Genomic DNA, 27,687 nt, shown 5'->3' with positions numbered 1-27,687 from the left:
TCGCTGGAAACAAACTGTGGCCTTCCTTTAGATTTAAATAGCACAGCTGCTTTATAATCAGTTTGCACAGGATCACAGTTTGGGCTATTGCTGGCCCAGTGTTTTGTGTGTACGTGCGGTTTTTTTTGGAATTACCGTAAATACTTGAATAGAAGGTCAAATTAGATCATGTCCTACTTCTCTTCAGAAAAGAGGAAGTGTCTAATTTTCAACAACAAAGTACTAGCTGGAAAAGACCCATTAACCTTGACTCACTTAGGACTTTGGGAGCTTTAGAAGTCACCCGAGGAAACGAATAGAAAGGCAGGCCAGGACGTTTTACACGGCTTTAATAATAACTTTCAGGGTCATAACCTCACAGTTGTGAGGGTCTCGACAGCTCTAAAAACAATTCACCGAGTTGTTGATTTGCAGAGATTTTAAATGGGTGCTTATTATTCAAATGGCTTGTGCTGAGACTACCCGCCAGTATTCACAAAGTGCGTCATCACAAACCGCAAGTCCACCGCAAGGTCATGCGACCCTGGTAACACCAAAGGAAGGCTCTGTCATCCCTGTCCTGACTGTGACAAGTTTCAGTAAAATTGTTTCATGATATGTGTGGGTGTAGAAACAATATTTCTAAAGTTAACATTATGTTATATGCTCTTAAAGATAAATAGAATGATCATTTGGTAAATCCATTGCGTTTTTAAAAATTACATATGTGTCTTTTCCAAAACCCTTTTTCTGAGGAACAGGGTCTTCCCATTGGGAAAATGAGGGGGAGATTACCTTATATTTGGGGTCACCCTGTATTTGGACATATGTGATACATTTTATTTTTTAAATGTTTTAAAAAAAATTTCTTTACTGTATTTGTTTTTGAGAGAGAGAGAGACAGAGAGCAAGTGGGGGAGGGGCAGAGACAGAAAAGAGGGAGACGCAGAATCCGAAGCAGGTTCCAGGCTCGGAGCTGTCAGCACAGAGCCTGACGTGGGGCTTGAACCCATGAACTGTGAGATCATGACCTGAGCCAAAGTCAGACGCTTTACCGACTGAGCCGCCCAGGCGCCCCTCCATGATCCCTTTTAAAGGCTGACATAGGTTTTATATAGTCTGTGCATTGTTTCCACTGGATTGAAGCGAAGGGACACAGTTCTTCCTCCCGTTGGTGGGTGCATGTGGGTGGGGGGATATCCATATGCCCTAGCTGCAGGTTTCAAAGCAGACCTCCCCTTTCTCACCCAAGTATGCAGCCCTAAAGGTACCAGCCACCTCCCAATTTTGAAAGACGTTGGATGTTTTATAGAGCTCACCTTTTTTTCTCCCTTGACTCCTTTTCTTCTCCCAACTTGAAATGCTTCCCATTATTCCTGTGACAACTGTGTCCCGGGCTTTCCCTCCCCCCCCCCTTCACCAGCATGTTATCCTTGGTTCTTCTCCCCAACCCCCAACCCCCAATCTCCTCCCCCCCTGCCCTTCATCCTCTCCCTGGGCAATCTCCTGTCCTTTCAAGGCTCAGCTCCCCAACTGAGGTTGAAAATTGGTAGTTTGCCGGAGGTAACTTGCCTGCAAGTTTGGCCTATGCAATGTGGCTGTTACTGTTTTAAATGTGAATTTGTTGCCAACGTTTAGAAATTGGGATAAAGTCCAGATTGCTAGATTCTCTTGGAGAAAATGATGAGCTGGCGGTGTTGGGACTGAGCTGTGAGCAACTGTCCCCGTTAAATGGGACACTGCTTTCCCGTTTACCAAAAGCCCTAGCAAAAGCTCCCTTTTGTCTCATGACTTTGACGTAGTATTATCGGTTGCCATTTTTGCTTATCATGATTCTGCTGTTCCGTTCCTTTGGTAGAGATATGAGGAAGAAGGATTTCTTTTGCCTGTGCCTCTGTTCAAAAGTGGGAAAAATAAACTAGACCAAGAATGCTGTGGGTTTCAAAACAGTGGAATAGAGCATGTGTGTGTGTGTGTGTGTGTGTGTGTGTGTGTGTGTGTGTGTGTAAAAGAATATTCTTACATATCTAATACTCAAGGTGTGCCTGAGTGGACAGGCTACAACTTAAAGATGCTTGGACTGTAATCATCGGCCTCAATGGTTTTGATGACCACATGTATTCTTTTGCTCCATTTTCTTCTTCCAAAATCCAAAACGATCTCTTTGGTAATGTAGATTCATTCGTACTTACTGAGTACCTGGGATGTACAAAGGCACTGGGGTACAGTGGTAAGCGGGGCAGACATGTTCCCTGCCCTCTGGGAGCTTTACAGTCAGCTAACACAGATACCGCAGGCACCTCTCACTCAGCATGACCCTGAGTACACTTCTCCCTTCCCCCTCTTCAAGCCACCTTAGTGTCAATGATCAGAGTCACCCACCGGTCCGTTAACAATCTTCATTCCATTTGCAAACTTAATTCCCTTTGGGCATGTAACAGTTAACATTTACTCAAGCATAGTATAAGGGATTAGGACCCTGACATCTTTGGAGTCCATCTTTCTGCCCACCGCAATACCTGCCTGCTTAAATAGATTATTCTTACCTGCCAATTTGTGGATGACACTGGGGCTCCAAGCATGGAGTTTGTAGGACTGATAAATGATGTCAGCTTTCAACATTTAAAAAAAATTATTTTTAATGTTTATTTATTATTGAGAGACAGAGAGACACTGAGCATGAGCAGGGAAGGGGCAGAGAGAGGGAGACACAGAATCCGAAGCGGGCTCCAGGCTCTGAGCTGTCAGCACAGAGCCCGACGCGGGGCTCGAACTCACAAACCGCGAGATCACGACCTGAGCTGAAGTCAGATGCTCAACCAACTGAGCCACTCAGGTGCCCCACAGTATTTATTTATTTATTTATTTATTTATTTATTTATTTAATTAATTAATTTATTTATTTAGCACCTTCCCCAAATGTGTTCCTTCCCCGGGCTGGTGTTACTCACTGTCTCACAAACATGTGGCCACATGTGTATTTCTGCTCAGGCAGCGCCTGTCTTGAATGATGCCTTCCACTCTCTTCCAACCCCGTCTATTTAAATTCCAAGTTTCAGCTTTGATCCCACTTCTTCCGGAAACCTCTCATGATGTGTTCTGCCCTCAGTGCTCTCTGCTTTTCTGAAACCCTTTGGCTTCTTCGGCCTGCGGCAATTAATTATATAATGTTTATAAATATTTACTTACCGCTTGTGTGAGTTTTGGCAGAGAGCGTTTTGGGTTGGTTCAGAGCGGCTCTAAACGGTTTGTTTGCCTTCAGAAGCAAAATGTTATTCCACTATTTCAAATGTCTATCTGAAATATGCTGTGGTTTTGTTTATTTCAGGGACTTGAAGATAGAAAATTTGCTACTGGATGAAGACAATAATATCAAGCTGATTGGTATGACTTTAAAAAAATCTTTTTTTCAGTTTATTTATTTATTTTTAAAGAGAGAGAGAGCATGAGTGGGGTAGGGGCAGAGAGAGAGGGAGAGAGAATTCTAAGCAGGCTCTGTGCTGACACAGCACAGAGTCCGACACACGGCTTGAACCCCACGAACCATGAGATAATGACCTGAGCTGAAATTAAGAGTCGGATGCTCAGCCGACTGAGCCACCCAGTCCAGTCATCCATGTACGAATTTTTTTTTTAAGGCAAGACTATTTTTTTTTTTTTTTTTACCATTTATTTATTTTTGAGACAGAGAGCATGAACAGGGGAGGGTCAGAGAAAGAGGGAGACACAGAATCTGAAACAGGCTCCAGGCTCTGAGCTGTCAGCACAGAGCCCGATGCGGGGCTCGAACCCACGGACCACGAGATCATGACCTGAGCTGAAGTCAGACGCTTAACCAACTGAGCCCCATGGCAAGACTATTCTTTAAGTGTTATGTTGTCAATTCTCATTTATTGCTGGATTATTGACTTTGAAAAGTATCCATAGTTTATTTCTAATCCCAGATAATACTCTCGATCATCTCCTTTACCTCCAATATTCAATAATGGTTTTGAAAATGAAAATTGCTTTTAATAATGAACGTAATTAGGAAGGTAGGTATACTGTAATGTGACCATAAGATGAATTTCACAGCTACAAGTAAGTATTTGTTGGTTATGTGTTTTTGGGATTATTCAGACATCAGCTTTGCATAACTTCAGATAGATCTGAACTTTAGAGGGGCTATTTTTGTTTGGATTAACCATAAAACTTCTTTAAAACAGTGAAAAATGCTATTTAGTTCAGAAGTACTCCTCCTAGCTTAGCCATGGCTTAATTCACTTTTCAGTGAATACTGGGGTGCTGAAATCAAAGGGAACCCCAACTAACCTTCCCTTTTTATTATAATCTTTATTGAAGCCCCATTGTACATTGGTGGTTGGGCAGAGAGAAGTCCCCAGAGAGGGATAATTTAGAAGGAAGGTAATCATAAGGAAGTTCCAGGATAGAGTGAGTCATAATTGGTTCATAATTCAGGGTCCATAAGTGAGTTCACTCCATGACTCATTTGTTAGAAGAATTCCGTTTTCGTTTGCCTGTATGATTGCTCTTGGCAAAAGTCTCATGGCATCATTTTTACACCCAGATGTTAGCGCCATCATCTGTTCCGCTCTTTCTTTCCTTTCCCACCTCAAGTGCAAGTAATTTCTTCCATCTCAATAGCCTGAAAAAGGCTTTATATTAGGAGGAAAGAGAAGGATCAATAGAATGTTGTGAGTTTAACTTTCGTACCCAAGAAGGAATTTTGTTTGGCAAATACTGAAATCCATTTCTAGACTCTCTGAAACGTTATCATTCAAATAACCAGTTAGATTCTTTGGACTCACGATTGGCTCCCAAAACCCAGTAAAGAGGCAAGGGGCTGCTGGGACTCCAGACCCCTTGGCTGGGTAATTAAGCACCACTGATAGGTGTCAACGAACGAATATACCGATTGTTAGAAAATGAACAAGGGGATACCAGTTTTTTTTATTCCCCCAAAAGATTTTACTCTATTTTTTTTTTTTAACGTTTTATTTATTTTTGAGACAGGGAGAGACAGAGCATGAACAGGGGAGGGTCAGAGAGGGAGACACAGAATCCGAAACAGGCTCCAGGCTCTGAGCTGTCAGCACAGAGCCCGACGCGGGGCTTGAACTCACGGACTGCGAGATCATGACCTGAGCCGAAGTCGGCCGCCCAACCGACTGAACCACCCAGGCGCCCTCCCCCAAAAGATGTTACAGATGATATTCTTTAAAACGGACAATTCAAAGAAGTTTTTCTTATCGTTTCACTCTTACATTTTAGTCGTCCTGAGGGCCAAATATGGAAGCATTCAACAGGACAGCCGTTGACATGTCTGTAGGATGTCTTTCTGGTCCTTGTTTCTGGGATCTGTGGCATTAAGCAAAGGCCCGTCCTGGTGGGGGGGGGGGGGGGGAGTGGGGAATGGAGGAAAGCGGATCGTTTAGGTTCTCTGGCAGGCTGACCTGTAACTTGCCTTCAGAAAATGTGGAGGTGTCAGAGATGGAGTTGCCCTCACAGCAGCAGATTGTAAGGAAACAGGCCACGTGAAAGCCGGATGTACATTATATAGTAAAAGCTAAAATCACTCCCTTGCACCGCGCATCGTCCAGACTGAGGCTGGTAGTTCTAGCACGATGCCTTTCACCAGGGGGTGATGCTGTTTGCCACCTACAGCTTCTTTCCTTCCCTCTTGCCTCCCTCCCCTTCTGGGCTCGCTCTCTCTTTCTCCCCAAGCGATAGCCCCAGCTCATCATGTCTAAAACTAGAAATGGACTGTGGAATGAACAGTGTTGGAAAGCACAGAAATTTTAATTGGGTGGAAGTTTGCTCAGAAGATTCTGGAAGAACCAATCTCTGTACCCAGTGGGATAGGTTTATAAGTAGTTCACAGATTGGCCCGGTAACAAACCCCTCTTAGAGTGGACCTGTAGAAGTAAGAGGAACATGATGTACCTGAATGAGAGCCCACAGTTCCCCTTGAGGAGAGTGGGCTGGTGGCTCTTTAGGTTCCAGGGACCCTTTTGTTCAAATGCCTCCAAGTCCTCACCGCTCAGCTTGGCAGCTGATTCGGCACCCAAGCCAGGACTGAAGTGGGTTCTGTCAGAAACTGGGAGTCAGAAACCACAGTTTTCCAAAACTGCTGGAAAGGAGGCTCTGATCACTGGATTTCCCATTATCTGCACTTTTATGTGGCTCCTGGTTCTGTCGCGAGCAGCAGCATAAACCAAAAGCCTTATCTCACATTTGTAATCAAAACAGACATTATAGTACCCTCCCCCACCGCCCCCAAGGGCAACTGGGCATTGCCTTGTGTTTACCAATATCTACATTTTCTCCTTTTTTCCCTATGGGTCAGTCACAAAGGCAATAACTGGGGGTGGGGGTGCTGGAGGGAAGGAAGGCCCAGTGTCTCATACGTTTTCTTGCCCCCCCCCCAATCCCCTTCCCTCTCCCCCCCCCCCCCCCAGCTTGGGCCATTTGGATCAAATGTTTCTGTAACTGTCGCTTTGCAAGTTGAAAGCTCTTGAACCTTCTCTTCAAAGGAATTACCTGGTTGTTTTTCAAAGATGGATTACAGTTATTTCCATTTCCCCTTAATAGTTTCCTTTCTTTGAAATAATTTGGTTTAAATAAATGTACTTAAAGCTGCGTCAGCTGCGTTTCAAATGAACTGGAGCTAACTGGGAGAAAGATCTGATTTCATCAAGATTGTTTTTTTTTCTTTCCACAAAAACAGTCTGATGTCTGATGGTTTAGGTGATAATGGGAGAGCCCCAGCTGAGAACAGTTTTGCACCGCAGCGTTCACTTGGGCGTTTGGTGAGACTCATTTTGGAGCCTTCAGAAAACTGAAGATGTTTCGCTTATGTATGTTTGCCAGATCTAACTTGAGGCAGACCCATGTGACATACTGCAAGGCGGACTTCTCTCTAGTTTCTCGATTCTGATTCTAGGCATATGCGTAAAATTTTAATAATTAGCCTTATGAGTGTGAAAAGGGCCGGTTATTCCTCTGCAATATATTTTAAATGAAACCCTTCTGGCTAGGTCAACACTAAGTCATTTAAAATGCAGATTTTATCTGCTCCACTCACCAGATCCTCTGCTAATTTATCTTCTTGAAACATTCCTTCAGACCCGGCAAGACACTGTGTTCTTGAGCTTGCCTGGGAGCAAAGGGTGGCGGGGGGGTTGGTGACCTGCTCTCTATCTTTGCCCTGCCCTCTTGGGATCAAGCAATTCTTTACAGACCGCAGTGGAAGCTTCAGTGACCTGAATGAGGCAGGTCCTTTGCTGTTAGCGGAACCCCATTGAGATTAGACACGGAGTCTTTGGATTTCATGTCAGAAATCTAGAGATAGATTTTATGGGACTCCTAGGAGATTGGGCCTTCTCACATGACTGTTTATGAAACGTCCCTTAAAATGTTGCCCTGAACAATACAATCTTTATTCCATGGTGCTCTTTATGCATTTGTTGTTTTATTAAAATTCCTTTAGGTTGATTTGCAAACCCAGAGCATTTAAGCCACCGTCCAATTTCAAGCACGCTATGATTTTTCCTCTTACAACCCCCCCTTTTTTTCCTGTGTCGGTGATACTACAGGGTGAGGTCTGAGAATAGGGGCCCTCAGATTCTCTTGTACAGAGGTCTCCTACGCTGGGAAGCCAAGAGTCCTGTGGCTCTGGAAGGGGCCTTCTTGGGCAGGTTATGGGGGGACCTACTGGTGTGGGCTGGGCTGGGTGGGGGGAAGGAAATGGGGGCCGGGCGGAGGTAGGTAGCAAAGGGAAGTTATGAGATAAAAAGATGGAATCATAAAACACACAAACAAAGGAAGAGTTAAAGGTGTCCACATCCATCCCTGGGTAGATTCTGGGTCTTCATCTTCAAGCCCAGGGCCTTCAAGAGTTTTCTGAGCTCTGCCTGTGGCGGCGGGGGGACGGGGTTCTCTTTGGGAACGCTCTGTCATTATACAGCCTAAGCCAGTGACTGTTGGGAGAGTTTCTGGTGGTGCACTTTGACCCATGGTGTGAGTCACTTCATGGCCTCACAGTTACTTCACACCGCGTCCCATGTTCCTCTTTTCCTGAGCTATTACAGCGGTCATGTGCTTTGCAGGTGGAGACACGTTGGTCAAGGAGAAAACACAGTAGTGAAATCAGATAGAAGTCCTGCCAGTTGAGAAAGTACAGGGTTTTATTCGAGACGTGGAGACAGTCCTGGCCACTGAGCCCTGTGGTCAGAATCTCCTGTTTGGGGAGCTAGAACCATAATATTTACATGGAAGTTCAAAGAGAAGCCATGATTTTTTTTTTTTTAGTAAGTTTATTTTCAGAGAAAGAGTGAATGCGAGTAGGGGGGAGGGGCAGAGAGAGGAAGCGAGAGAATCTCAGGCAGGCTCCGTGCTGTCAGCACAGAGCCCAATGGGGGGCTCAAACCATAAACTGTGAGACCTGAGCTGAAATCGAGAGTCAGATCCCCAACTGACAGAACCACCCAGGGGCCCCTAAGTCATCATCTTAATTCTGGGATCAGCAAAGATTCAGGGAAGGTATCCGATGAGGACCGAGACAGCTCTGATTACCTCTCAGTTGCCATATTCTTAGGCTCAAAAAAGTAAACACGAAACAAAAGGCTTTGGACGCAGCATAGCTTTGGATGCAGCGGGCTCTTCTGTGTTTTTCCCGTTTGCCGTAATCATCCGGGAACAAGGCAGTGCTACGAGGTCGCTTAGTTCAGTTCTCATTGCTGTCTTCCTGGCGTTAGTTTTCCAGCCAACACTTAGCGTTTTCTAAATCATTGGGTGTGTATTTTTTTCCCTCTTTAAATCCCCATACGTTGCCACATGCACAGGGAGCATTTTTAAGGGACTTGCATGAAACGAAAACATTGAACCGAACAAGTCAACTCTAAATGGTGGGATCGCATGTCACTTGGGGTGACTCTGACCCCAGCCAGGGAAAATGGATCTTTCTTCAGCTTTTTTCCCCCACGTGGCCACTGGGAAGCCAGATTGCTGCCTCCAAGGCCTCTGCTCGTTCTCTCTTCCCGCCCCAGTCCTAGAAAGCGAAGCCTTTCTTTTTCCTGGATGACTCATTTCCAAGGTTTGATGAAAATATGTTTTGGTTCAACATACTTTCAGCTCTAGCTGGATTTTATAGTGAGGCCTGATAGAAACGGTTTCCAGTCTTGAGACCCATATCCGGCGATGAGGGTCTGCCCCTGCTGGTTTTCCTTCGGGGATGCTAAATGATGTGTTAGCCTGAGAGAATATTTCCTTTCCTGCTGCCCCCTGGTTTTTTTGTTGGTTTTTTGGGTTTTTTTTTTTTTTTCTTCTTCTTCTTTTTCACGGTTTTCTCATTCGGAGCTGGTTTTGTCTTCCTCTCTTTGCAGACTTTGGTTTGAGCAACTGTGCTGGGATCCTGGGCCACTCGGACCCGTTCAGCACGCAGTGTGGCAGTCCAGCCTATGCCGCCCCCGAACTTCTTGCCAGGAAGAAATATGGCCCCAAAATCGATGTCTGGTCCATGTGAGTTATGGTGCTTATAAAAGGGGATGCTCTCTATGGTCTTTACTCTCCCTTTCTTATAAAATAACCTTTGAGTATTTGATGAGGACGTGTTCTATTCCAGGCTCTCAGATAGATACTTGGTGATTTTGGGGCGGGGGGCAGCTTTCCCGCTCTGGTTCCTTCTGGTCTGTTCTCCATAGACCACCAGAGAGGCTTTTACCAAAATTCGTTCCGTTGCTGGGGAGACAAGAAAACCAAGTCCTGAACTCACAGAACTCACGATCTGGTTTTATGAGTCACTCGCATCCTTCCCCTGCTTAAAATCGCCCCTTAGCTTTCCATCAGCACCAGGAGAAAACAGCCCCTGCCTGGCCCACGCTCCTGCCTCTCCACCTCCTACCCTACCCTCTGCTCACGGTTTTTCAAGGATGCTGGCCTCTGTTTCATCTTTCCCACCTCTGGGCTTTGCACTTGCCATTTACTTTGCCTGGAATATCATTTCCCGGCTCTTCAAGTGGCCCGTCTGTTCCCATGTGACCGTTTTGATCCAGTGCCACCACTGCAGAGACCATCTCGGGTTCCCTGTCGGGAGGCCCCCCCACAACTCTGTCTCCTCGCCCTTTCAAGTCCCAAGTCCCTCTCACCCATCACAGCCTATCATTTTATTGTCTGTCTCCCCGATCGGGAAGGACACTGAATGGAGACGGGGACCTTATTGGTCGGCTTCCCCAGCGTCTCACCCGGTGTGGGCCACCGAGGCAAAGTCAGTCAACCTTGAAGGGACGAGTTGCTACAGGGGCTCTGGTTCCTGAATCCAGGTCCCTTGGCGTCCTCATGCCGAGCAAGCCTCTCGTCATCATGCGTGAATGGTGCAGGGAACCGTGCCGGGTGCTGGAGTCTGGGGTGGGGACTAAATTCCTTATCAAGAGGAGCTGGGCTGTAAACAGAGAGTGGGCTCCCGAGTAAGAGGGAAGCTGGAGGTGAGAGCGGCTAATCGAAGCAAGGGTGTGTTGATCCAGTACATTTCTGGACACCTCCTACTTCTCTCCACCCTCACTACACTTCGCTTGTCCAGATTGGAAACGAGCTAACGTTTGCTACATGCCTGGCACACGGCAGGCACCGTGCCATTTCATTTTCATGCTAACCCAGTGAAACCGTTACTCTCTCTTCTCCCCATTTTACGGAAGAGGAAGCTTATCACAAGAGAGATTAATAACATTTCTTAGGGTCATAGGGTTACTAAGTAGTAGAGCTGAGATTTGGACCGAGGACTTTAGGGTCTCAAAGTACTGAATTCTGAACATGGCCCCATTGCCTCATTGGAAGCTATACTCTCTCTCTCTGTCTCCCTCTCTCTCTCTCTTTCCCCGCCCCCCCCCTCCCCTGCCATCCATTCTCTAGCTGTTTCCTGTCCCTTGTGTGCACTGTTCTTTTAGCCAGGAATTCTTTCTGGTCCTGTCCTCGTTTTCTTTCCCTCTTCTTTTCTGGGATGCCACTTCCCCTGGGCAGACCCCCCCCCCCCCCCCCCCGCCTCTTGCAGGCTGGCCTTGAGCCTCTGGTGTCTCGTCGGTTTCCTGCTCCCTGCTTCCCTGGTGCTCGCCCTGCAGTCACAGCTCACCTCCCAGGACCCCCTGCCCTGTAGGCCGATGGCACGGAGCCCGGCCAGAGAAAGGAAGAAAAGGAAGGCGGCGGGTAAGGGAGGGAGGGACAGGCATTTCATCCTGGAGAACAGAAGCTATGGGGTCAGGGGCTATAGTTGGCAGAGGAAGCAAACAGAGGAATGTGACCCAGTACAAGGTTCTGGAAGTCAAGGGAGGTCAGGAGGCTCCAGTTGGAGGTGAGGGGAACCAGAGCCCAGCATGAGATTCTGAGGACCACAGGATCCCCTGGGCTCTGGGCACAGCTGGCCACAAGGCACTGGGGAGTCCGCTTCCATTCCTGGGCAGGCCAAGTGCTCAGAGGTCATTTGACCCAGATGGGAGAGAGGCCTGGCGGTGCGTGTGTAAGTGGTGGGGTGGACTTGGCACTCGGGGCTCCTTGCACAGAAGCCTGAGCCCCTGGTTACTTTCCTGACCTCTCAAGAGGAGGTGTGGGCAGGGCTGTAGACGGAGAGCATGCTCTGTGTGTGCTGATGACCCCCTGCAGGGGGCCGGGCAGGGGCTGTCAGGGGGATGGGAATGGTGGCAGGAAACCCTGGCAGAGAAGCTTTCTCTTCGAGGTCGTTTGGCCGGGTCGTTTGGCCGGCATCACAAATTCACAGACTCTTTATTCTGTGCCCAGAACAAAGGGCCTCAGAATCCTTCAACACGGCTGTCAGGACGCACTGCCAATGAATCAGAGTCCACACTTGAGATGGAATCCGTTCTTGGTCCTTTTCGATGCTTAAGAATTTTCACACATGTCTGGCACATAATCTGCCCTCGGTAAATATTTATTAGTGGATGAATATACATGTGTGAGTCTCTAATCACCTTCTCTCCTCAATAGGTAGGGAACTCACTTTTGCTAAACGGAGAGCTACGCAAGGGACGGTTTGTGTACCCGCACGATAAAGGCTGTGCGGAATAGGGAGCCTGAAAGACCAGGAGGTTCCGAGGCATCATGTAACTGGAGGGGGTGGGAGGCATCATGACCACAGGGGAAGAGAAGTCGGCGGTTGGAGAGCAGGTGACAGTTTACAGCCTGGTGTCCTGCTCTCCCGGGGACTGAAGGAGAAGCGTCATCACGAGTTGTCATGGCGACGAGGCTCAGCCTACAGAGGGGGACCTTTCCACTCCATGACTGGCAAAGCCGGTGGCTCCTCACGGTCTAGAAGTGTTGGTAGAAGGAGGGAGCCTGGTGGGCCGTCAGAGCTGGAGGGGAGCTCCCGGGCCTGCATCACCTGCACGGGACCTCTCGTCCCTTCGTGCGGACCATAGGTTGGGAGTAAATCATTTCTCCCGTCTAGGGAAATCCGAGGGGGACTGAAAAGCACGGCGTCAAAAGGCAGCACCGTGTGAGGTCAGGTGTAAGCTCAGACCCTGTGCCCGCCCTACCTGCCAAGTCCCTTGACTTGGGAAAGGAGTCCGCATGTAACGGTCACGGGTGCTCTGTTTCTCAGTCTCGGGGCCCCATGATTGGAGTCAAGGGACCTGGTCTGCTGCCACCTGTTTTGTGTCTCTCTTGACCCAAAACGCTCCCTTCCCTCCTCTACCCTGGCTTCTGGGGGGGCTGTCTGGAGCAGCTGGACATTTCTTTGCTAACCTCCGCTTAGTTGCCTCCCCCCGCCGCAAGAAGGTGATGTGTAGCTTAAGGTCTCCTGAAAAGCTCTGATCAGGCCTCATTCTTAGTCCTGGTGCCACAGAGTGACGTATGGGAAAGTCTTTGATAACTAGGAACACTCCCCGCAGAGATGTTGGTCTTTCAGTGGGTCGTGGCATAGCTCTGGAGCCTGACGTGGGGTCTCTACATAGACTAGCAGCTGCGAGCTCACGAGTCCGTGTTCCGGTGCCCCGCGGTGGGGAGCTGGGGTGGAGATTCTCACCCTTGTTTAGCCACGAAGGGCCTTGTTTCATTCTTATCAACCAGGTTTCCCCAGAGCAAGTCTGGACTAGCTGACCAGGGACGTTCTCTGGGGGATGAGGCCACATGACGCAAGTCTGGTTCACAGGGATGGAGTAAATTAGGCCCCTTTAGAAGCTGCTGATAAAGCTTAGAAAACAAAAAGAAGTCACGTGAGCAACACAGAGCTTACCAGAAATGTGTTCGTTTGGCAGATATTTGTTGAGCCGGGCACTGTGCCGGATTCTGAGTGCGCAGGGGTGAGTTGAAGGCCCTGGTCGGTCCCTGTTCCTGCAAAGATTATTATTCATGCTCGCGTACCTCCGGTTGAGTGACAGGCAGTGTTCTAAGGGCCTCACAAGTATTAACTCGTCTCACATGCCTAACAACCCTCCGAGGGAATGTTCTGTTTTCCCACTTTATGGATGAGGAAACTGAGGCACTAAGAGTCTTAGGCACTTGCCCGGGTGGCACTGCCACTAGGTGTAGAGCCAGGATTTGATCAAGGTGGTTTGACTCTAGAGTTTGCCTTCAGTTGCCACCCGACTCCTGCTTTTGCTTCTATTTTGTTGTGCTGCTTATTGTGGGGTTTACATTCTAGTGGGGCAGACAGTTTTTATAAAAGCTATAAGCTGGGTGTGGTGACTGCTGTGGAGAGGTGGGTGGGAGGTATCGAATGGGATGGGGGCGGCCTCTAGCCGAGAAAACCTCAAAGCCAAATCCTCAGGATGAGAAGGACTGAACTCTGGGAAGAAGGAGTGTTAAGGGAGGAAGGCCCTGGACACAGGGAACAGGATGTGAGAAGGTTGTGGGGTGGGGAAGTGTGGGAAAGAGTTTGGGTTTTTCCGTAAAGGTGGTGAGAGACCGCTGGAAAATTGTAAGCGGGTGGGGAACCAAACGCCACGGATTGAATTGTGTTCCCTTCCCAAAAGATATGCTGGAGTCCTAACCCCAGTGTCTCAGAATGTGACGTTATTTGGAGAGAAGGTCTTTATGGAGGTAATCAAGTGAAAACGGGGTCATAAAATCCAGTATGACAGACATGTTTATAATGGGGGGGTGGGATTTGCAGACAGAGACACAGGGAGAGCGCCGTGTGAGGCTGAAGGCAGAGATCATAGTGATGCGTCTACGGGCCGAGGAACACCGGATTGCCAAGGGAAGCTCTTGGAAGCAGCATGGAGTGGGTCTGCCCTCACGGCCCTCAGAAAGAACCAACCTTGCTGATACTCTCCTCTTGGACTTCGAGCTTCCAGAACTGTGAGAAAATCAATTTCTGTGGCTTAAGCTCTGAAATCTCAGGCAAGCTCCAAGGTACACTGAAGAGTACAAACCTCGCCGCTCCAGATCCCAAGAGCCATTCTCCTTCCCAGTAAGTGTGAAAGAATCTCTTTTCTGAATCAGGTTCGCCAACAGACACCTCAGGTCGGCTAACCGCATTCTTGGTCATCCCGTACCCAACAGAGTGTCAGCCCCCGTCAGCCACCCGGCAGAGAGCATGGTTTGACTGTAAATCCAAATTCTCAATCATTGCTGTTACTTGTAGGTAATATGTTCCCGGCTGCATGAAAACCAGAAACAAAGAACACCACAAAGAGACGCAGAACGTTGCTCCCTCGATGGTGGAAGGAGTCCCCAGGAGTAAGAGAGGCAAGCCCTCGTGCGTAAGCACTTTGCAAGAAGCCTCTGTGTCCCATTTACTAACCTTTCAGTGGGCAAAGCCGGCTGCATGGCCAACCCAGAAGCAGGAGGAGAAAGAGAAGATTCCACCCCGTGATGGGGAAGTGGCAAGGAATTTGTGGGCTTTGGTTTTTTGGGTTTTTTTGTTGTGTTTTGTTTTGTTTTTTGCAATTCAACACACTTAGCTACTGCTACGGACTGAAGTGTATCCCCCCCCCAATTCCATATGTTGAAGCCCTAATTCCCCAGCATGGTGGAAGTGGAAGTGGAGCCTTTGAGAGGTCACGAGGGTAGCGTCCCCATAACGGGCTAAGTGTCCTCGTAAGGAGAGACTCCAGAGAGCTTGCTTGCTCTCGGACAGTGAGGACAAAACAAGAAAACCTGGGAAGAGAGCACTCCACACCCCGGACGTGCCGGCACCCCGGTCTCGGACTCCAGGCTCTAGAACTGCGAGAAGATGAATGTCTGTTGGCTGAGCCACCTCGTCTGTGGTATTTTGTCACGGCGGCCTGAGCTGACTGAGACACCGACTTACCCGTAAACAAATACGACGTGTCAGGAGGCACAGCGCAGAGAACAAGTAGGGCTGCAGAGCTGGGTCAGTTCAAGAAGGCATCCGAGGAGGGTTGGATCTGCTTCTGAGACATGAGGCGGAGTTTGCCAGGTGGAGGAGAGGAGAGGAAGCTTTTCAGGCAGAGGGAATAGTATATGCAGAGGCTGGAAGGTGTGAAAACCTGATTGCTGTCATTCTTGATCTTGGAGAAAGTGAAAAGCTTCGGAGCCTTCCTTAAGAGAGAAATTCTCCACTGCTTTGGGGTGTTGTGTCTGAGATACTGGTTAGGTTTCTGTTCGGTGCTCAGTGACTTCGCTGGCAGAATTGGAAACGGAAAACCCAAAGAGAATTTAAAAGGCTGTTTAAGAAAGAGTGAAGATGGGACCAATTTTCTTTCTGGGTCAGACGCTGTTATGGTAGAACATCCCTTTTTTATCGCTGTGAAACAACAGAATGAAAAGCTCGCTTCCAAAATCAAAAACAAACTTTTCTCTCTCTAGAGGTTTGGACCTTGACAGATGGATGAGGCCGTGTTCCAAGACTTCTGGGACTGTCTTGGGAAGAAAACCAACTTGTGACTCAAGGAAACCGGGGGAAGGAAAGCTCTTCTGACAAATGGGGCCCCCAGGACCCTCCTCCTCTAGTGAATCAGGAACTAACAGTGTCAGTGCAAAACGGTGCACCCTGTCTTAGGGCCCTTCCATTATTTTTGATGGTCTTCATTTTCGTACGTGAATATCTTTCAAATCGTCTGCTTCTTACCTTTAATCGAGATGACAGGAATATCTCGATCTCCAAGTGAACTTTGAGATTTCAGACACAAAACCAAAAATGTGCGTTCTTTGGTAGTGAACCTTTCATGGTTAACTGACTTGTCCTCAGCGTGACATATGGGCCAGTTAAAAAAAAACAAAAAAACTAACGCAGAACTAACGCAAAACTAACAAAACTAACTTTTTTTAATGAAAAGATTAAAAATTGACTTTATTTTCAGAATATGCCAGTGCTCTTTGGAGAACTTTGGTGAATCTCTAAGAGCAAGGAAAGTGAAAACTGAGAGTCCGATCCCCAAAGCATTGGAGATGCCAGATTGTTTCAACCAAAGCTCCTCTTTCCTCTCCTGGGGGTGCCTGGGGCGGATGAAGCATTTGTGTGAAGTCCTGGTGTCTTGTGGAGGTCGTGCACAGCACACCCAGAACCACTGTCCCAGTCTCACCGAATCTCTTTTCACTTAGTGGGAAAAAAAATTTCTCCCACATGCTGTCCCTTTGGGTAGACAAGTTGGCTGAGAGCAGCCATCTTGTTTTGAGCCCTACTATCCCCATATAGACCTAGGCAATCAACCCTTCGACTCTGTTTTGTAAATAGAGTAAACCAGATTCCACCAGCTACAGCCCCAGTGGTCAAATAGGGAAGTTAGCGTTTTCTCTCCATGTAGACCCCCTCAAAATGGCAGGAGAAGGATTTGGAAACAGGAGACCTATGGCTTCTTTTAGGTAGCTTAGGGCTTTTGACTTAATGGAGAAATCTCCTTTAGCCTTTGAGATTTTTCAGTTGTAAACTCAGTTGTAAAATATGTATATTTGGTAGCTAGTCTGTGCATTTAAAGTAGAAGGGGGGGGCGCCTGGGTGGCTTAGTCACGTGGGCATCAGCTTCAGTTCATGTCGTGATATTGATGTTCATGAGTTCAAACCCCATGTTGGGCTCACTGCTGTCAGCACAGAGCCTGCTTCAGAACCTCTGTCTTCCTGTCTCTGCCCCTCCCGCACTTGCCTCTGTCAAAAATAAAATCAAAAACATTAAAAAAAAAGGTTTATAAGATAGAAGAGAGGAAAGAGGAAAGGAAAAAGAAGCAAAAGTCTTAACATCCACAAGAAGGTAATTTCTTGTAGAACACAGACCATTTAATGGAGCAGGCACAACGTTTGACATTTTCCAACGGACAGATCTGTTCCCACTCTATTTTTAAGACTTTAAATTGGAAGTTGTATTGAAAGTTGATACTGGAAGAATGGGAAGATGTTGCTTTTAGGCAGAGAGTCATTCTTTTTTAAAGCTAAACAACATTTTTTTAAAGTTTATTTCCCTACTTAGAAGGAGAGAGAGAGCGTGCACATGAGCAGGGGAGAGGCAGAGAGAGAGGAGAGAGAACTCTAAGCAGGTCCCGCTGACACCTGTGGAGCCCGATGTGGGCTCCATCCCATGACCTTTGAGATCATGACCTGAGTGGAAATCAAGAGCCGGATGCTTAGCTGACCGAGCCACCCAGGTGCCCCTGGCCAGAGAGTTATTTTTAATTTTTCGGAGGCAGCTCCTTTTCCAAAGAACCACACAGAAGCAAGGCGTGTCAGCTGAAGATTCTCTCGGCTTCACTCTGCCCTACCCTGGGCAGTTCCTGAGGATCCTGCCCAGCAGCCCTGCATGAACAGCAGCCAGACCCCCCACGGGCCAGCCCAGCTCTGTCAATTGCTTTGTCCCTTGTGTCTTGTTAAAGGTGCCGACCAACTTCTCCAGGAAGGTGTGACTCTGTCTTTCCTCCCTCGGATGATAGGTGACAATCCAGCTTTTCCTCCAGGGAGTGTTTCATTATCCGACTGAATATGAGGACCACCATTGGGCTCCTGACTTAATCCCCCAAATTCCCCATTTGTATTTCATGGGGTCCTATCTCCTCATCTTCTAGTTGTTCTTCATTCACTTTATTTTGCTCTTTTGACTCCACACTGGCCAGTACCTTTGGGTTTTCTGTCACCCAGTGATGACTCAGCCTTGCTTCATTCTGTTTGGAAAAACCCAGAGTGTGTCTGTTTGTTGCGTCCTTCATTCCAGTCCGTCATCCTTCTCTTTCTTTAAAACCATTTGTGATGCTTGGGGGCTCCGTGTGTACCATGGAGAGGCTAGAAAGCCCTGGACCATATTTCAAAAGACACGTCAGGAAATTCTGAACATGTCTGAAGACTCCTACTAATTCTACGGGATTACAGAGGTTTATAAACTGCATTCCACATTTCTCCCTTGGTATTCTCACATACTTCCGAAATGTCAAAGGGATGAGATTTCTCTTTATCCCAATATTAAACATGTATGAAAACTCTGGGGGAGAGGAATGAAAATGCTCAATCTGGTTTCCTTTACCAAATCTCCTGGGACTGGATGCCTCTTAACGTAGATTTCCATCATTATTTGGCAACGGGACGCAAATATAATTGTAGCTCCGTATGTGTCATTTTTAAAAGTTTTGTGATGAAACAACAGATCACATTTATCAGGTACTGAATCTGCCCGGCCCAGGATCCAGTACTTTCTGTGGCTTCGTTCATTTGCCCCTCATACAACCTGAGAGGTAGGTACTGTTGTCACCCACGTTTTGTAGACGAGAGACCCTGGATGAGAGAGCGGGGTCCTCTTTAAGGACTTGTGACTGTTTTTGTTGATGAGAACCTTCGCCAAGCAAAATGAAATCCTGCAGCCAGTTTCGTAACCTAGTCAGTTATTATCAAAACCACTTGCTCGGTTCTGGTGGGACTACTCTGAGCAGGTGCACCAGCACTGTCTTTAACACAAGCGCTTACCTTTATCTGTGGTCCCGGCCAGATACTGGAGAAGGGCAGTGCCCGGGATGTCGTCTTTTGAAGCCTGTTGGTGGCAAGGAGAGGTCTCAAAGACTCCTCGAAGAACCTTTCATAAAGGTTTTAGAGTTGCTTCTCTGGCTTCATACTGCTTACTACATTCACCCAACTCCTTCAGTTGGATTCCCCTCCATTACCATAGTGTCTACCTCTGTAACATCCTGCACTATTTTGTGCACTCCACCTGTGATAGGAAACTCTGTGTCCCCTAAAGATAAAGGGAAATAACAAAAGATCATAGGGCAGTGGCCTTTACACTTGAGTGTTATATACTCTTTAAAAAAATTTTTTTTTAAAGTTTATTTATTTTTGAGACAGAGAGAGACAGAGCATGAACGGGGGAAGGTCAGAGAGAGAGGGAGACACAGAATGTGAAACAGGCTCCAGGCTCTGAGCAGTCAGCACAGAGCCCGACGCGGGGCTCGAACTCACAGACCACGAGATGGTGACCTGAGCCGAAGTCGGACGCTTAACCGACTGAGCCACCCAGGCGCCCCTATACTCTTCTTTTAAAGGAAGGACATTCTTGGTAACCCCCGGTGTTGACTCAAGTTGTTTTTATTTAAATTGTGCTTAATGTACATGAATGTGAAATTAAATTCTTTTCATTTATGGCTGTGTACAAATAAGACCCGAAAACTGATTTACAAAGTTAAGTATAACCAAGGCTAAAAGAATCGCAAAATATTAAAGCCAGCAGCATTAGTTAGCTGCCGTGGCTGCTGCTTTGTGGGGACTGAACTGGACGCGTTCTGGGTGTAATTCTTGCCGGGCACAGGCTCTGAGCTGGTCAGCGCATGGTCGTGTGATCACCCAATTCTCCCACCATTTTCACCTTCCAGGGGCTTTCAGACCTGACGGCGCATCCAAAGCACCTGGCAGGCTTGGGAAAACCCAGATTGCGGAGTCCCCCCACACACACACACAAAGTTTCTGATCCCATGAGTCTGCAGTGGAGCCCAAGAATTTGCAGATCTAACATTTCCAGGTCACGCTGCTGCCCTACCGAGCACCACGCTTTGGGAATCACCCCGAAGCCCACTTATGTTCTCTTCTCGTTAGCCTGTGACAATGAAAGTGATATATTTTGGCAAAGATGGCGTGTTGGTAAACACGAATGCAAAAGCAAGCACTGAAATCCAGCACACAGTTGGTTATAAGATTGAAATCCAGTGTGTACTTGGTTATATGGTGGCCGTCCGATGGCCCGGGTTGAGATTTGCAGGATGTTCTAGTATATCACCAAAAGAAAATAAAAAAACGGAGCTGCTGACCCCCTGAGGACGTGTCCTGCGTACCTCAGTCTGAGAAAAGAAAACATTTACCTGTGGGGAAAAATGATATTGTGTAAGTACCAGGCTCTTCAGCTTTGGGTATGAACGTTGGACCCAGACAAAGGTGCACAGAAGCGAGCAGGGACAGAGAGGACTGGGCTTGTCCCTTAACCTCAGCGTAGAAGAGAGGGACCGCAGCTTTGTAGTGAGAAGCCTTCCTTGTGCCCAGAGCTGCCCTCAGTGGAATGAACTGCACTGGGGAGGTTGGAAACCCTCGTCTTGAAGGTTGCTGAGGGGCCTCCAACAACAACTTCGTGGATGTTTTGGTGGGGGGAGGGCGCTCTTATTTACAAAAGCCACGTGTCCAAGACCCTTTTGGATGCAGACATTCTACAGTTGGTGGGGGGGGGGGGGATTTTAGTTTTCTCTCTTATTGGTCTCCAAGAATCCCTTAAGCTGGGATGTTTAGCTGTATCTCAAACATATCCGCGGTGCAGCATTGCGTGGTAGGTCCCCAAATGTGTCACCGGCCCCAGTACTCCGTCCCTTCCCCTCTCCTCAGTTTCCTCAATCCTGACACTGTTCCCACCATTCTTCTCGCTTCCCAGGTTTGCAACTTGGCACATCGACTTCAGATACCTAGTGCTTCTTAGCCTTTCTCTCTGTGGCCCGCTCTCCCTCCCATTCAGACTTCGCCAGCAGCGTGCCCACTCACTGCCCCTGGCTCCTGCTCCCCATCCTGAGCCCCTGATATCCACTTAATACCAGCTGACTGCTTCCCCAGTCATTTGGCTGTGGCACTTTTATTCACCTGACATCTGTTCTTATCCTGGGGGACGTGTTCCCCCAAATACATAGGGAAACGCTCTAAAAGGCTCTGTGTATGCCTGGTTCGTTCTTGTCTCCATTTCTTGTCTCCCCAGTTTATCGCCCGTATCCAAAAGACACAGAAGCTCACACGCGTATACTCGCCCCTCCCCCCGCAGGCCACCCGTCTTCAAGTACTTATCGTAGACTTCTTCCTCCCCTAATTGAACCCTCTGTGGTCAGAAGCAGCAGCGTTCATTTCTTAACTCCCCCGCTTTCGTTGCTCCTTGAAAGGATTGTGCTTAGTTATTTGGTTACTTGTTGACCGTCTCTCCCCTACAGGCCAAGATGGCAGGGCTTTGTCTGGGTCAGCCCTACCCAGCGCCGGTAGCACTGCCTGGGGGGCGGGGAGAGGCAGCCAGCAAATGTTTGTGAACAGAATGTGTACGAATCCGTGTAACTCTACCTGAGTTACACCGTCTTAGCCGAGGCTTAGCGTTCTGTCTGCGATATGAGAGTGATTTCTGGCTGGAGCCCGCGGGCTCTGTCCCTGTCATGATCTGGGGCCCTGTAATTCAGGGGTGCCTCAGTGGAACGGACCCCCAAGGGTTTTAATTTCCATCAGTCTCATTGGATTTGTTTTGACTGGAAATCCTATTGCCTGTTTTTAAAACATATTCCCTTGGGCACTTATGAACACTTGAGACCTCTTGGCAGGCAGGCATTTCATCCCCATCAGGAAATCTCATCAAAATGATATTAGGTTTGCACATCAGGAAAATGAAAGTCCTCCAAGAAGATGTCGCTAGGTTGGCTGTGGATGTAAGCAGTTAAGCCCATTTAGAAGGTATTTCGACCACATCTGACGTTTTGGGCCCGGGGCCGGGTGGCAGAATCTCACAATGAACAATGATATAAAAAATAAGAGTGGGAAGGAGACACCTCCCCCTCCCCCACCCCCCTGAGGGAATTCTCTAGTTACAAAAGCCCAAACGGCATTCAAGGGAAGAGCAACCGGCCAGTTTTGGGTCTGAGATTTTTGTTTCAAAGGGCTGAAAGGTAACCAGGCCTGCTGGCTAGGCTGTGGCTTGCCTTCGGTGGCAGGGTCTTGCCCTATATATTTTTTTGTCTGGCCGCCTCCAGGCTGCATCTTGTAAGCCACACTTGGAAAACCACGTAACGGCAAGACGACTTTTATTCAAGGGTCCTAGCATGCTCCTGGTATTTTTCGCATAATTTCGTCTGGACTTCCTTCCAGAAGGAAGGACCTGGTTTCCCTTCCGTAGGGGGTAGCTCTTGAAGTTTCTTAGACTCCTTTGATCTCCATAGTCCATTGTCCAAGTCTACAAGGAAGCTTTTACCCGTGCCTTTCACTTTTGCTGCTTCAGTGTGGTGCTGAGTTTTCTAGAAAAAAGGCCCCTTGAGGTCAGCATGAAAGGGACAGGGCTGAAGCTTTGCCAAGCCTGTGCCCTATCTGTCTTCCCTTCCTGGGGGCCTCAGTCTGGTCTCATGCTTTGGTGTCTCTCTTTTCAGAGGCGTGAACATGTATGCCATGTTGACTGGGACCCTGCCTTTCACAGTGGAGCCTTTTAGCCTGAGGGCTTTGTACCAGAAGATGGTGGACAAGGAAATGAACCCCCTCCCCACCCAGCTCTCCACAGGTAATGTGCCGGCTACTCTTGGGTTCCTGGTTTCAGGACTTGGGCGCCTACCAGGTTTGGTCCATCTGTGAAGTAGTATTTGTTTTGCAGAAATGATATTAGGCCTTTTCCTAGGATTGAACCGTGACTCAAGAGTGGTTGAGTTTCCCATCGCTAAGCAACCCTTCATCTCACCTTGGCCCTTTTCTTCTCCATTATAATTCTGAACCCCTGACTTCCTTCTTCCTCCTTCTGCACAAAACCGATATTTCAAAAGGATCTTGGAAAAAGAAATGCAGTCTTGATTGCTTTAAAACTCACCATATTGTACTGTTGACTTTGAAAAAAAGCTTTTATAATCACATGTCTATTGTGTTTTGCTTAGTCAATTCACTGTAAAGAAATACTAGATTCATTCAAGTTTGGTCTGTGATTTGTCTTGCTATTTGAGGTTTTGAGCCTGTTCAAAATCTTTGAAATATATATAGTTTCAGTAACTCGATTAGACTAAATCATCGGGTGTGTTTGGAAAGTATTCTCAAACTTTACGTGGTTCACATTTCAGTAAACAGGTTGTATTAAGATTTGGTTTCAGATCCTGTAAATTAGCACAATTCATTCTTTTGTTTTGGTCACAATTCACTTCAAGTTCCTGGCCTCAGGTTGGTCCTGGTGATCATTTAATTGGCTCCTTAGAATAAACTCAGCTTCACTGAGATAAGGCATGTGACAAAAAAAAAAAAAAAAAAAAAGTAATTGTTTAATTTCAACTTATGATACACGGTTAAAATACAACATTTTTATTTTACTACTGTTATGCATTTTTCTCTTGAGTTTATAAAGCATCCATGAAGCCGACCTTGAATTTATGTTTGCCAAATGGAATCCAAGCTGAAATGCATTCTTTTTCTAAAAAAAAAAATGTTTATTTATTTATTTGAGAGAGAGAGAGAGAGAGAACATGAGCAGGAGAGGGGCAGAGAGAGGGAGAGAGAGATTCCTAAGCAGGCTCCATGCTGTCAGCACAGAGCCTCATGTGGGGCTTAAACCCATGAACTGTGAGATCATGACTTGAGCCAAAATCAAGAGTCAGATGCTTAACTGGCTGAGCCACCCAGGTGTCCCATGAAATGCCTTCTTGTATGTAATGATCTAATTTGGTCTGTACTTCCCCTTTGCTAGGGAGGATAGAATCTCTTGTACCCTCATGCCTGGAAAAGGCAGACAGGGCTCACTTTGAATCCCAGTGAGATCCTGAGGAACTGGAGAACTGCTTCTCATTGGTTTAGTCAGGATGGGCCAGGTTAATGCACAGTAACAAGTAGCTCCCAAATCTCAGTGGCTTAAGACAACAATGACTTCTTTCTCATTCATACCATGTATCTGTGGAGAGTTGACTCAAGAGTTGAAGGATTCTGCCCATCCTAGTCAGTCAGGGTCCCAGACTGATGGAGCAGCCACCATTTCAAACATATCTGGCCCATGCGGAGGAAAAGAAAAGTCTAGAACCACCTCTCATCAGCAATTAAGTCTCCCACCAGCGTTTTGCTCACAACTCCCAACTTTCTGAAGCATGTTACCTGGCTTCACCTAACTAAAGCAGATGGGGAAATACAACCCTACTGTGTGTCTAGAAGGCAGAAAGCCAGAAATATCTGTTGAACATCATGAGTGTGAGTCACAGGCTGTGGGAGGAGGAGCAGATGGTCCGGCCTGTGATACTCCCTGGGGTGGGCTGCACGGCAGGGCAAGGCAGGTAGATGAGCAGCCCAGGAACTCATACTTAACTGTGTCAGAACTGACATTGTTTTAACCCTAGTAATATTACCTGGACTTAGCAGGCTGGGCTCTAAGTGTTTTCTGATGGGGAACTTTAACTTTACCTTAAAGAAGTAAAAGCCGCACCCCCGAAGGTATTTAAAACATAGTCCAGAGGAACTTCCAAAGAAGATGCGTGAGAAATGTTCGGAGTGATTTTAGCCTCCCTGGAGTTGGCTCATAAGTGTGTCTCCTCGACTAGGGCTTTACCGCTCCGTGCTAGGTACCAAGCATAGTGTTTACACAGAGCAGATGCTCAGGGAATCTAGGTTGCTTACTCTGCTGGCAAAGTGTGTGGCCCAGGAAGGCACAGATCCGCCCAGCTGCTCAGGGATGGGACTTGACCTGATACACTGGGGCCCAGAGCTGTAGGCTGGCTGCCGGGGCAGTGCAAAGGATGTTGGCTTGTTTACACAGTGAATGACTTCAGTTTTGGGGATCACTCCCATGCCTTCTGACAGCCCCTGCGTTCTCCAACCCTTTGCCCTTTATGCCCCGCCAGCTTTACCTCTTCTCCTTCCCGACTAGCCTGGCCCCCCGTCATTTGTGATACTGTGTGGCACCATCTTGTTTACATCCCCAAATAGTCACTCACCAGTAACAAGAGCAGCTGAATGGCCAGGTAGAAGTGCTTTGTACATTACCATTTACTCTCGTAACAACCCTGCAAGGTAAGTACTCTCATTCCCAATTTATCAGGGAGGAAACAGAGTCTCAATGAGCTTATGTGACTTCTCTGTTTCTGATTTTATGTCTGCTTCACCCCCAAACCTGGATTTGCCTAATATATCAGGCTGCTTCTCTCCCTTTCCTTATTTTATTTGCTATAAGATGCTTCCCCTTCCTCCAGATTTGGGGGGCATTATCTGTCGTTTTTACGTTTTGAGTAATGTCAAAATTGAGATGCCCAAACTGAAAATACGCCAATTTCATTAAATGCCTTGCCAACACATCTTTAATTTAATGATTCTATCATTCGTATTTGTAATGATCTCTACATGTGTACCGTACAATTAGATTCAGTTGGGAGAATTTTGGCCGAGTTAAAAAAAAACAAAACAACCTCAGTGTTATTGCCCTTGTGAGTCTACTATGCATGCTTTCGAAGAATTGCCCCTCATCTCTACCATGTAGTTTGATAACTTAAGCTTTTGGGATCTTTGCAATTCTTGCTTCTAGACAGTCTCTTTCCGCTTGTTGTTGGCACTTGCCTATCACAGGGTCAGGAATGCCTTTCATGGCTTACGCATTTTTCAGGCAATTTACCTTTACATCACTACATCTCAGTGATGGTACTTACACATTCCAAACAATCACTTCAGATCTAGAGGGTTTTGCACCATGAAATCACGGAAGTGAAGCTGAAGGTGAGTTGTTCGCGTTTTGTAAGGGTTGAGCCGACGCCAGTTGAGATTTTTGAGAAGGTTCAACCGTCAAACTCTTGTTCTTGATGCTTTTGCCTAGGAAATGATAGGGAAGGAGACTTGCGTGGGGATGGGACTCCACTTGCAAGTGATGGGCTTTCCACTGCAAAAAGTCCGATGGCTCTGTCTGTGTCCTATAGCGCTTTCCCTGGGCACAGTGTCACGGCACTCACACAAACCAGTCCAGTAGGAAAGTAGGTTTTGCACCAGAAGTGTATAATGCCTATGATGTGGAGCACAGAGAGGGAGCTCTCTGTGTGGGTCAGCCCTACCCTTGGGCCTGAATGGAGACCACAATTCCTAGCTTAGAAGAGTCGGGGGCAGGAGTGCCTGGGTGGCTCAGTTGGTTAAGCATCCGACTTCAGCTCAGGTCATGATCCCATGGTTCGTGAGTTCGAGCCCCGTGTCGGGCTCCGTGTTGACAGCTCGGAGCCTGGAGCCTGCTTCGGATTCTGTGTCCCCCTCTCTCTCTGCCCCTCCCCCGCTCACGCTCCGCCTCTCTCTGTCAAGGGGGCAAGGAGTGGCCATGCCTGCCACGGCTTTCCAGGAAAATGGAGAATTTTAATCCCTTTGGGGTCACGAAACATAGGGATTTTCAAGGCCCCGACACAAACTTTTTCAAAGAACTCTAACGATATTTTCAAAGTCCTTTTTGGATAGTAATGCCACGTTTGTGATGTCCAAAGAAATAAAATTCATCAGTAGAGATCAGAACTAAAATTACTTGTGCTCATCAGCAGTTTGTGAAGGTGCAGAGTGCGTGGTTCTGAAAATAGAACGAAAACGCACATCCAGTCTGTTCTTAGCTCTTCTGGTTAATCATACTCTGAAAAAGCCTGGCAGTAGCCTGGCTTGTACGGGTCCTTTGAGGGTAAGCGACAGAGATGTCGCAGAAACATCCGGAACTCACAGCCTCCGCATTTCAATTCATTGAGGCCGCATCTTTTTTATTTGATCAGTAGATGTCCCTGATTAGGCATCCAGATGACTCTTGCAATGTACGGGAGTCGAGAGAAGAGGGATAAAGGTTCCAAAAAGAGAAACGTCTTTTTTCTTTCTTTCCTCTTTTTTTTTTTTTTTTTTTGTTTGACATCTGTTTGCTTTTCAGACCATTGAACAACATTTTAGGAAAGTTTTATATGGAGACTCAGCTATAAACCTCAGAGTATTAAATGTCCCTCATAACTGTGTCTACACATGTACTTTTTACCCACTACATTCTTAAAGAGAAATAACCTGATGACCACACCAACTGTATGGAAACCCACTGGAGGAGTTACTTGGTGGTAAAAATTGTTTCTTTTGGGTTGATTCTGGCATCACCATCAGCCCCTCTTTTGATGGCTTGATTTCTGCCCTACGGAAGACAATGACAGAAAACACCCACCGTTCTCTAAGAACGGTATCGAAATGACAGCCAAAGCCTATGAGGATGTGGGAATTCTCACGACTTTTCTTTGAAAGGTTAGATTATGTTAGAAAACTGAAAGATAGCTTTGGGGAGAAGGATAGAAAAGTTTGGGAACCAAGCAAATCGGGATTATTTTCTGGAATCTATTACTTGGTATGTTGGAAATTGGATATCATGTGCAAGGCTACATAAAAGAATATTATTAGAAAATTATTTGTAATGTTTTTCTTTTTGAGAGAGAGAGAGACAGAGCATGAGCTGGAGAGGGGCAGAGAGAGAGGGAGACACAGAATCGGAAGCAGGCTGCAGGCTCCAAGCTGTCAGCACAGAGCCCGACATGGGGCTTGAACCCACGAGCCACGAGCTCATGACCTGAGCCGAAGTCAGATGCTTAACCTCCTGAGCCACCCAGGCGCCCCAAGGATAG

At 47.2% G+C, this 27,687-nt stretch overlaps 1 protein-coding gene across 2 annotated transcripts in view; it reads left to right on the top strand.

Moving 5' to 3' along the window:
• Positions 1-27,687, top strand: part of HUNK (hormonally up-regulated Neu-associated kinase) — a 112,165-nt gene that overhangs the window by 57,066 nt on the left and 27,412 nt on the right. For both annotated transcript variants that reach the window (XM_045036686.1, XM_023238814.2), the window contains exons 3-5: positions 3,308-3,363; positions 9,363-9,498; positions 22,501-22,628. In XM_045036686.1, coding sequence (XP_044892621.1) covers positions 3,308-3,363; positions 9,363-9,498; positions 22,501-22,628 — 320 coding nt within the window. The remainder of the gene's footprint in view (positions 1-3,307; positions 3,364-9,362; positions 9,499-22,500; positions 22,629-27,687) is intronic.

Source organism: Felis catus, chromosome C2, assembly GCF_018350175.1.
Source record: "Felis catus isolate Fca126 chromosome C2, F.catus_Fca126_mat1.0, whole genome shotgun sequence".
In the NCBI taxonomy this organism is placed as follows: Eukaryota; Metazoa; Chordata; class Mammalia; order Carnivora; family Felidae; genus Felis; species Felis catus.
The sequence above is the reverse complement of the archived record's forward strand: the minus strand, read 5'-3'. Positions and strand labels throughout refer to the sequence as shown.